The sequence below is a fragment of the Notolepis coatsorum genome (genome assembly GCF_963971535.1).
Source record: "Notolepis coatsorum genome assembly, chromosome: 12".
Classification (NCBI taxonomy): Eukaryota; Metazoa; Chordata; class Actinopteri; order Aulopiformes; family Paralepididae; genus Notolepis; species Notolepis coatsorum.
Genome location: NC_140176.1, coordinates 19,505,190 through 19,516,988, shown reverse-complemented (window position 1 = coordinate 19,516,988; position 11,799 = coordinate 19,505,190). Strand labels below are relative to the sequence as shown.

General features: G+C 43.1%; 1 protein-coding gene across 1 annotated transcript in view; it reads right to left on the bottom strand.

Moving 5' to 3' along the window:
- The window catches only part of LOC311237791 (aryl hydrocarbon receptor repressor-like), a gene marked incomplete at its 3' end in the record, with an annotated part of 26,922 nt that extends 23,815 nt beyond the window's left edge, over positions 1-3,107 (bottom strand). The window contains exons 1-2 of the mRNA XM_084325769.1: positions 2,796-3,107; positions 2,220-2,312 (exon numbers count right to left, since the gene is read on the bottom strand). Coding sequence (XP_084181895.1) covers positions 2,220-2,281 — 62 coding nt within the window. The 5' untranslated portion in view covers positions 2,282-2,312; positions 2,796-3,107. The remainder of the gene's footprint in view (positions 1-2,219; positions 2,313-2,795) is intronic.
- Positions 3,108-11,799: the final 8,692 nt, after the last annotated feature.

Below are 11,799 nucleotides of genomic sequence, written 5' to 3'. Positions count from 1 at the left end.
TAGGCTGTGTATAGTATGGGGCAGGCTGTGTATAGTATAAGATAGACTGTATAGTATAAGGTATGCTGTGTATAGTATAAGGTAGGCTGTGTATAGTATGGGGCAGGCTGTGTATAGTATGGGGCAGGCTGTGTATAGTATGGGGCAGGCTGTGTATAGTATGGGGCAGGCTGTGTATAGTATGGGGCAGGCTGTGTATCGTATAAGGTATGCTGTGTATAGTATGGGGCAGGCTGTGTATAGAGTATGCAGTGACCAGTGTGGTGTGTGGTCACTGCATGTGATCTAGTGGAAGGGAGCTTGAAGCTGATTGAACCCAAATGACACAGCCTGACCCACATCAGATAGACAGTCAGCGAGACAGTGGCTGGCGGTCTCAGTCCAACACTTAGGAGTCAAACCCAAAAGAAATTTAAAAAAAAGTGCACTGATCTCTCTCTCTCTCTCTCTCTCTCTCTCTCTCTCTCTCTCCCGGCGCTCACAGGACGCTCCTTATAGAGGAAAAAGGCGCCCGAGGAGGAACGCACACTAACGTGGGGAGAGGTGCTGCTGAGCTGACCACCACGGTCTTCCTTCCCACAAATAGCACCTACATCGATGATCGCCTCTACTTGACACTGAGGTATATAGATGCGTCCCCCCGACTCCCACACCGACCCGGGCAGACCGAGGGCCGACAGGGAGGGTATAGGCTGTCCTCCACAATGGAGCCTTGCTGCCTACAAGCTGTCAAACTCTCTCCTTTTTTTTTTACACCACGCCATCGGGTGAGGTGGAAGTCACCGCTATGACGGTTAAAATCACAAACTGCTGGCGTTCCTTTCATGTTCCTTCCTCAAATGTTACCATTTGTAGCTTTAGAAAGGAGGAGTCGTGTCTCTATACTCCTCAGTGAAGTAAACTTTTATATATTAACTGATGGTGGGTGTTCTGTGTTCAAGGATCCTATCTATAGGCTCGATAACATCCGAATGGTTGACGGCGATGGTACAGTAAACCCCCAGTGAAGGCTTTGCGAAGGCTGTGGAGGGTCAACTTTTTCAGTGGCAGAGAGAGGGGATTACAAAAAAGGTTCCTAAATGTTTACTGTCCATGCAGCTATTCAGAATGGGGTACGACCGTTTCCCATGCAGCTGAACTAAACACGGTCCACATATGTTCTCTGTCCGTCATGAAGGGGTCTGATTTCTGTGCCTGCCTTTGAGAGTGCGTGTCCATTTGTCTCGGAAGAGGCAGACAGACGGACAAGCCTTCGCACGCAAACTAACCCACTAACCCTGTTGTCTCTGCCTTGACCAGCAATTCCATTTCATAATTCTCAGCTAAAGTCGACGTATATATCAGAAACCAAGTGTGGACCTAAATTTGGGTGTCTGGTGTTTTCAAACGCATACATGTGTCATCCACTTTTCAGATTCAGATTCAGATTCAGAGTTCTATTTGCCACATGGAAGCAATACAGTCATACAGTTTTCATACAAAATCATAATTACAGTTATACCATGGGCAAAAGGGGTGGTATATTATACCATGGTATATACCCCATGGGATACTCTTTATCCATGAGTATAATTGCTTCACAGAAAAACACAGCAAAAATCTTCTATTTAGGGTGTATGTGTGAAACAACAATATCTATAGACTAGAAGACGATATCAAAATGTTCATAATGATGTCAAATAGACAATGTCCTCTATTAGTTGGTATAGGCCCGTTATATCATTGGTGTTCATTCTTGATTATTTAGAGAACAGGAACAAGTGAACCAAGTAACGTCTAATAATAATAATAATATACATTTAAAAGCCTTGTTGTCCAATGACTTCACATTGCCAACAGGCATTGTCGACGTGATAATAAAGGTTCGAGCCTTTGATCATCAGGCGTTGACACTGTCACCACCACCACACCACGACACGTGAAGCTCAACCGCAACACTTTTTCAAAGCAGTAAACAAGACGAAAGTCTTTCTCTGCTCTGCATCCCCTTAACAATTGTGTGTATTGAGCTGTACTGTATTGTACCCATTCTGCAATCTGTTAATAAAGTTTTCAATCAATCAATCAATCAATCAATCAAACGACAGCAGCAGCAGGACAAGGTCTGAAACCGTTTAAAAACTGGAACTAGCGTCAACCAAAATGCGTGTTCAGGGGGAGGGGGTTGGGGGGGGTCAGACATTGTTTGAACATGAATATTATAAAGTGATCTTCTTAACTGTTTCTGGACGGGCTTCCTCCTCTTCCTGCCCGCGTACATGCAGTCTCCTGGAGGGATCATGCTCTTGCGCTCCGTGTAGGTAACAGGTGCGCTGTGACACAAAACAAACTTTTTTTCCCAGGGATGATGATGAGAGCACAAAACAGTATCTATAGAGTGGCCATACACAGGAGAGTTATAAATTATGATGTTTGTTGTCGAGGAATGATGAAAACATGTGCACCACTTGGATGATTGCATTTGTAAAAAGAAAAAAGTGTAAACTTCACACGTCTTGTTTTTTGCTAAATGAAATAATCCACAGGAAAGTATATCCGGAATATTCAAATGGGTATCTTCTGAGATATAAGGCATGCAATCCCAAAAAAAAGAGAGATTCGTTGCTTTGCACCTTGCTTATTATTATGCATCAACATTTGGGATGGCGCAAGTCGTGCAAGAAAGACGAGCAAAAGTCATGCTGCATGAAAACCGATCAAATGAATCGTGTCATTAAAAATAGACTGTAATAACATAAAGAGTTTAGGTCAATGATCGGTATATCTACTAGCTATATATAAATACAGGCACTTACCAAGACGCTGTGTTGGTATCAGTTAATTCCAGTATAGTGACTGTTGTTATGTCATTCAGTTGAGAAATTGGGGGAATAATATCCTAGACAGCCTCCAACTCACTGACTCAAGTGATGGAATGGAAACAATGATTATTCCACGGAATATAAAAATAAAAGCGATATAATAATAATAATAATAAGTCCTGCGCGCTTCGATCGCTGTGTGACGGACGAGCTGATGTTTTCATCAGCAGCGCGTAATGCTCGGGGCAGATGTGGCCGGCGATGCTTTATACCCAATTGAGTCGCCTTCACTTCCTCGCGTTTCAGGTGGCGCGGATTCCTCTGAATGACATGCCGAGCTCTTCGCACGCAACTCTCTCGGCCTCGCAAACATGCAGCACGCCGCCAGCCAGCCAGCCAGCAGCGCACACACCCGCCGAGGAGCCACAGAGAGGGAGGAGGCGCGCATCATGCATGGGCTCGCCTCTCTCGCACGCACACTCACATCCTCCGCGGTTATAACTAGAGCCCAACCCAATACAGCTCCAACTCCTCCAGCCCGAGACTCCGGCGCGCCCCCACACGCACGCACACGCACACACGCACGCACACACGCACACACACACGCACACACACACGCACACACACACACAGACACACACACACACACACACAGAAACACACAGACACACACACTCACACACACACACACACACACACACACACACACACACACACACACACACACACACACACACACACACACACAGAGGGGAGGGATCTCTCTCTCACGCAAGGGGCAGCGGCAGCAGAACAGAACAGAACAGATCTCTTCTCACTCACTGGGAGTCTCTGCGCTCTGCGAGCCTGACGCGCGGCGCGTCGTCCCAATGGATCGGATATTTGGAGCGAGCGGTTCGTTTATTTAGAGGAGAACATATTCTGCCACCGCGCGAATACTACTTGGACATCTAATCGTCGTGGACTGGATTTTTTTTTTTTTTTTTTATAATAATAATGATTAATTAATTGGATATCCACCCAGGTCAACTTGGTGCGTTTTTTTTTTTTTTTTTTTTTATATTAGGGGTATGCTTGTTTCCATAATAAGGGTAATTGTAGAGGGTAATTATGATGAATTGAAAATGGGGGACCCTGATGTAAACAAGACGAAAGTCTTTCTCTGGTCTGCATCCCCTTAACAATTGTGTGTATTGAGCTGTACTGTATTATTTGTACCCATTCTGCAATCTGTTAATAAAGTTTTCAATGTATGTCAATCAATGTATTGGCGGAGGTCTTGTATTCGTCGATTAGCCATCTATTACATTTCAACGTGACGTTATGCGCTGTTTATTAACATAATTCTAAAGCCTTTAGCGCTGAACAGAATTACAACGAATCCAATATGTGACGGACAGTATTCGACGTATTGCCTTTTTGCCGCCAGATGGGGATTTAAAATTCGATACATTTATGTAAAGTAAAATTTGCTGGCCTTTTCATGCACATAGGTTAAGCTTTTGTGATAATCTATGCATGGCCTTACAGTAACCGCTGTTAAACAGATGTGATTTCCTCCATGTAGGCTTAGATGACCGTTCCTTAAGGCTTACATAACCATATGCGCTGGTCTCAATGCTGGAGCTGGCGACTAGAAATGCTGTAATTAACAGACTAGCCTGGCTGCATATGTGTTTAGTTGACAGTTTATAGTTTTAGAGTCTATGTGCAGTTTATTTGTTTATTTTATTCATAATTATGATTATGATTTTATTTTTGTTTGTATGTTTACTTATTTAGATTGTTATCCTTAAGACCCTTATTGGAATAAAAGTTGTTTTTTCTCAATTGCATTTCCTTGTGTTTTGTCAGTCAAACGACCTGCCAGCACTGCAGTTGGAATGATCTAACAGTGTGTTGTGTTGTGCACGCGCGTGATTGCTCCTCCTGTCGACTCTACTGCCCTCTAGTGTACAAGGCCATGAACTTACATGATCTTCCAGTTCAAACCACCATTGCACCACCTAGTTAGTACCTGTAGCTCAAGATGTTATATCACCTCTCGTGCAGAGCCGCACACTTTACAGTGATCTCGCCCCTGTTCACAGAGAAGGGTTTGTAGAGGTTGAGTTTGGAGTCAAATTCAACACTGTCAAGACTGAAAGGCCCCTAATGAAAACAATTATGTTGATGAGACATTTTATGAGCCCATCTCCTGTTAAAACCAGAAAAGAAGAGTAAGTAAGTATTGGTGTATCTGTGTCACTGCAAACATAATTCATACAAACGTTCCACAATGTTTTCCAGACCTTAAAGGGATAGTTTACGTTAGAACTTCTCAAAAAGTATCTAAAGTAATCTACAAGTAAGTAAGCTATACAGTAACGAGTCTAACGACCACTGCTGTCGCTGTCACCTGCTGTCAACACCACCATTCCAGCCAGGTGTCAGGCTTCTCATTCACTTCCATTCATTTGAGGACCAAGTCTAAATATAATACTTCTGAATGGTATTCTGTGTTAATATATTTTTCTGAGTCAAAGGTACTTTTTTTTTTTTTCTCTCGATAATGTTGCTGTTTTCAAATTATTAGTATAGGAACTATTTCTCACTTGAGGTGTAGTTTATTTGACCAACTGTCTCTCACAGAATGTTTAGAATCGTTCTTCCAGCAAGGCAGCACATAACCTTGGTAACCACTCTGAGTCCCCATACATTCCATTCAGAGCAAAGATACACAGCGCACTCAAACCTACAACAAATGGACGGGATCTGCTTTTGTCTTTCAAAGATAATACATCTGTAAACACACATCAAATGCCAAAAAACACAACAAATTTTGACTGTGAATTTTCTGTGTCATTGAAATCTATACAGCAGTAGTTTGTTTATACTTCATAAGTATAATATTTAGACTAGGTCCTGCACAATTAATGGAAGCGAATGAGGAGCCTGACACCTGGGAGGAATGGCGGTGTTTACAGACTCAACCAGGAATAGAGGGGCTACATAAGTATGTGTAGAATCCATGTCTGAAGAAGCACGGCTCTCTATCTGTTAGACATGTCTGATGACGCACGGCTCTCTATCCGTTAGACATGTCTGATGAAGCACGGCTCTCTGTCCATTAGACATGTCTGATGAAGTACGACTCTATCCATTAGACATGTCTGATGAAGCACGGCTCTCTGTCCATTAGACATGTCTGATGAAGTACGACTCTATCCGTTAGACATGTCTGATGAAGCACGACTCTCTATCCATTAGACATGTCTGATGAAGCACGGCTCTCTGTCCATTAGACATGTCTGATGACTCTCTGTCCATTAGACATGTCTGATGAAGCACGACTCTCTATCCGTTAGACATGTCTGATGAAGCACGGCTCTCTATCCATTAGACATGTCTGATGATGCACGACTCTCTGTCCATTAGACATGTCTGATGAAGTACGGCTCTCTATCCGTTAGACATGTCTGATGAAGCACGGCTCTCTATCTGTTAGACATGTCTGATGAAGCACGGCTCTCTATCCATTAGACATGTCTGATGAAGTACGACTCTCTGTCCATTAGACATGTCTGATGAAGCACGACTCTGTCCTTTAGACATGTCTGATGAAGCACGGCTCTCTATCTGTTAGACATGTCTGATGATGCACGACTCTCTGTCCATTAGACATGTCTGATGAAGCACGGCTCTCTGTCCATTAGACATGTCTGATGAAGCACGACTCTCTGTCCATTAGACATGTCTGATGAAGCACGGCTCTCTGTCCATTAGACATGTCTGATGATGCACGGCTCTAGATATGTCTGATGATGCACGGCTCTCTATCCATTAGACATGTCTGATGAAGCACGGCTCTCTGTCCATTAGACATGTCTGATGAAGCACGACTCTCTGTCCATTAGACATGTCTGATGAAGCACGGCTCTCTGTCCATTAGACATGTCTGATGAAGCACGGCTCTCTATCCGTTAGACATGTCTGATGAAGCATGACTCTCTATCCATTAGACATGTCTGATGAAGCACGGCTCTCTATCCATTAGACATGTCTGATGAAGTACGACTCTGTCCTTTAGACATGTCTGATGAAGCACGGCTCTCTATCCATTAGACATGTCTGATGAAGTACGACTCTGTCCTTTAGACATGTCTGATGAAGCACGGCTCTCTATCCATTAGACATGTCTGATGAAGTACGACTCTGTCCATTAGACATGTCTGATGATGCACGACTCTCTATCCGTTAGACATGTCTGATGAAGTACGACTCTGTCCTTTAGACATGTCTGATGAAGCACGACTCTCTGTCCATTAGACATGTCTGATGAAGTACGACTCTGTCCTTTAGACATGTCTGATGAAGCACGACTCTCTGTCCATTAGACATGTCTGATGATGCACGGCTCTCTGAGTGATGAATTTAATTGAAAATGGGGGACCCTGATGTAAACAAGATGAAAGTCTTTCTGGTCTGCATCCCCTTAACAATTGTGTGTATTGAGCCGTACTGTATTGTACCCATTCTGCAATCTGTTAATAAAGTTTTCAATCAATCAATCAATCTGTCCGTTAGACATGTCTGATGAGCGTCTCGGCGACTGGTCAATGTTTTAACCAGAATAAAGTTTGCTTTTTAAAGGTGGGGTATAGGCGATTTCAGATAAAATAGAGTTTATTTATAGAGCAATCTCTTTACAAGTCCGATGTGGTGACCTATGCATGCACGCGCAACAAAGGTTTCCCACAGACTCACAGGGGCAGCTTTGAGCTGGATAAAAATAAAGCAAAAAGATTAAAAAATATATTATAATATTTATTTGTCAGGCCAAACAAATCTGATTGGTTGTTAAGATTCAGGTCACCCTGAGATTTTGGAGTGGCTGATTACAGAGCCTGGGGCACTGGGGCAGTCACAGAAAAGTAATTTTTTTTCTCAGAGCATTTGATTTATTGGTAGCTGTCTGGATGTAAAGAGAATTTCACCATATTACCAAAATGGTTATATAGGGGAAAACATTGCCTACCCCACCTTTTACGAATAGAGATTCATGCTTCATCCACACAGCGTCATGTGGCTCCAGAGGTGGGTGTTTTAACCTCGACACCATCTCTGGGGTACAGAGGGAAAACCTTTTAAATTACTACCAGAATCACACGGCTAGACAACTTCCAGAGTTGGACAGTGTACATGGTGCAAATATGACAGTAGAGGTGCACCAATACCAGTCTCTTGTTGTTTTGAGTACCAAAATACAGTAAGTACTTAAAGGAACACGCCAACAAATTAACTTACCGTCTTCTCCAGAGAGAGACAAGAAGATATATACCAGTTCCCTCTCTGTGCGTTCAGTAGAAAGCTGCATGTTAGCCTAGCTTAGCACAATGAATGGAAGTGGACAGTGCCGGTTAGCCTTCGGGAGAGGTGTTAGTTGGACAATGCCTAGGCTAACCGGAACTGTTCGCTTCCATTCATTGTGCTTAGCTAGGCTAACATGCAGCCAGATAGCTTTCTACTGAACGCACGGAGAGGAAACTGGTATCTATCTTCTTGTCTCTCTCTGGAGAAGACAAAAAGCAATTTTCCCAAAATGTTGGCGTGTTCCTTTAAGATAACCATAATTTGATTATCAACGACCTGACTACTGTAATGCACTGTTTACTGGCATCCCGGAGGGGACACACACACACACACACACACACACACACACACACACACACACACACACACACACACACACACACACACACACACACACACACACACACACACACACACACACACACACACACACACACACACACACACACACACACACACACACACACACACACACACACACACACACGGAGAGAGCACATTAGTCCAGTGTTAGCTACTCTGCACTGGCTTCCGGTAACATTTATAATTGTTTTTGAGGTTCTCCTCCTTACAAAGCCCTAAATGGAACATGACCAAGCTACATTGCCAACTCTCTTGTCAACTACAGTATGTGGCAAAGAACATCATAATCATCTACTGCTGGTTTATTGATGGTTCCCAGCAACCGCCAGAAGAAAATTGGGGATGCAGCCTTTGCTTATTACATTTACATTTAGTCATTTAGCTGACGCTTTTATCCAAAGCGACTTACAAGTTCTGTACAACAGGTCAGCAGGAAGAGCACAACTCTTTCAGCTGAGTAACAATGTTGGTCAAACAGTGTTGAAACTTGGGTGCTACAGTTTTGAGTGCATAGTATAGTAAAGACATATTAGCATAGTAGGTAGTAATATAGGCAAGGGCGATTATTTAGTGGCAAAGTGCACGATAGTAAAAGACAGTACAAAGGTTATTTTATTCATATTTTTTCCTTCATTTCAGATATTGATTGAAGAAGTTTGATTTTTGGCCAAAGCTATGGGCTAGCTTACAAAATATTTAGCCTAGCTTAAACATTTTAATACATTCGGCCAATGTATTAAACTGTGTGGATATCAAACAGGAAGAAATACTGTCAGGTTTTTAACTGTGTGACCATCTAAGAGTCTATTGTTGTCTGGTATCGATGCAGCTCTATAGTACAGTATTGTTGTCTGGTATCGATGCAGCTCTATAGTACAGTATTGTTGTCTGGTATCGATGCGGCTCTATAGTACAGTATTGTTGTCTGGTATCGATGCAGCTCTATAGTACAGTATTGTTGTCTGGTATCGATGCAGCTCTATAGTACAGTATTGTTGTCTGGTATCGATGCGGCTCTATAGTACAGTATTGTTGTCTGGTATCGATGCAGCTCTATAGTACAGTATTGTTGCCTGGTATCGATGCAGCTCTATAGTACAGTATTGTTGTCTGGTATCGATGCGGCTCTATAGTACAGTATTGTTGCCTGGTATCGATGCAGCTCTATAATACAGTATTGTTGCCTGGTATCGATGCAGCTCTATAGTACAGTATTGTTGTCTGGTATCGATGCAGCTCTATAGTACAGTATTGTTGCCTGGTATCGATGCAGCTCTATAATACAGTATTGTTGTCTGGTATCGATGCAGCTCTATAGTACAGTATTGTTGCCTGGTATCGATGCGGCTCTATAGTACAGTATTGTTGCCTGGTATCGATGCAGCTCTATAGTACAGTATTGTTGTCTGGTATCGATGCAGCTCTATAGTACAGTATTGTTGTCTGGTATCGATGCAGCTCTATAGTACAGTATTGTTGTCTGGTATCGATGCAGCTCTATAGTACAGTATTGTTGCCTGGTATCGATGCAGCTCTATAGTACAGTATTGTTGTCTGGTATCGATGCAGCTCTATAGTACAGTATTGTTGTCTGGTATCGATGCAGCTCTATAGTACAGTATTGTTGTCTGGTATCGATGCAGCTCTATAGTACAGTATTGTTGCCTTGTATCGATGCAGCTCTATAGTACAGTATTGTTGTCTGGTATCGATGCAGCTCTATAGTACAGTATTGTTGTCTGGTATCGATGCAGCTCTATAGTACAGTATTGTTGCCTTGTATCGATGCAGCTCTATAGTACAGTATTGTTGTCTGGTATCGATGCGGCTCTATAGTACAGTATTGTTGTCTGGTATCGATGCGGCTCTACAGTACAGTATTGTTGCCTGGTATCGATGCAGCTCTATAGTACAGTATTGTTGCCTGGTATCGATGCAGCTCTATAGTACAGTATTGTTGTCTGGTATCGATGCAGCTCTATAGTACAGTATTGTTGTCTGGTATCGATGCGGCTCTACAGTACAGTATTGTTGTCTGGTATCGATGCAGCTCTATAGTACAGTATTGTTGTCTGGTATCGATGCAGCTCTATAGTACAGTATTGTTGTCTGGTATCGATGCAGCTCTATAGTACAGTATTGTTGTCTGGTATCGATGCAGCTCTATAGTACAGTATTGTTGTCTGGTATCGATGCAGCTCTACAGTACAGTATTGTTGTCTGGTATCGATGCAGCTCTATAGTACAGTATTGTTGTCTGGTATCGATGCAGCTCTATAGTACAGTATTGTTGTCTGGTATCGATGCAGCTCTATAGTACAGTATTGTTGTCTGGTATCGATGCAGCTCTATAGTACAGTATTGTTGTCTGGTATCGATGCGGCTCTACAGTACAGTATTGTTGCCTGGTATCGATGCAGCTCTATAGTACAGTATTGTTGCCTGGTATCGATGTGGCTCTATAGTACAGTATTGTTGTCTGGTATCGATGTGGCTCTATAGTACAGTATTGTTGCCTGGTATCGATGTGGCTCTATAGTACAGTATTGTTGTCTGGTATCGATGCAGCACAGTCTATAGTACAGTACATTTACATTTACATTTAGTCATTTAGCTGACGCTTTTATCCAAAGCGACTTACAAGTTCTGTACGACAAGCCATCAGGAAGAGCACAACTCTATCAGCTGAGTAACAATGTTCATCAAAGTGTTGAGTGCTACAGTGTAGGTTAGTTTATTAGGACAAGTGCATGACAGTATGGTTAGTTAGGGTTAGATTTTTTTTTTTTTTTTTTTTTTTTTTTTTAATTCAGATAATGGTTGAAGAAGTGAGTCTTTAGTCGACGGCGAAAGATTGGACGTGTTTCGGCTGTCCTAACTGGGGTGGGTAGTTCATTCCACCATTGTGGGGCAAGGACTGAGAATAGGCGACTTCTCTTTGATGACCCTCCCGGAGCTTGGATAGGAGTAGGTCTGAGGCGGCCAGAAGATGCAGAGCGTAGGGGTCTTGAGGGTGTGTAGTTAGAGACCATTGACCGGAGGTAGGCGGGAGCAGTTCCCTTTGCCGCACGGTATGCTAGGTCAAGGGCCTTGAAGCGGATTCGTGCAGCAATGGGGAGCCAGTGCAGGTCCCTAAGAAGTGGGGTGACATGGGCCGACTTCGGTAGGTTTGAGATCAGGCGGGCCGCTGCGTTCTGAATGAGTTGAAGAGGCTTAGTGGCAGTGGCCGGGAGGCCAGCGAGCAGTGCGTTGCAGTAGTCGAGGCGGGAGATGACTGTTGATT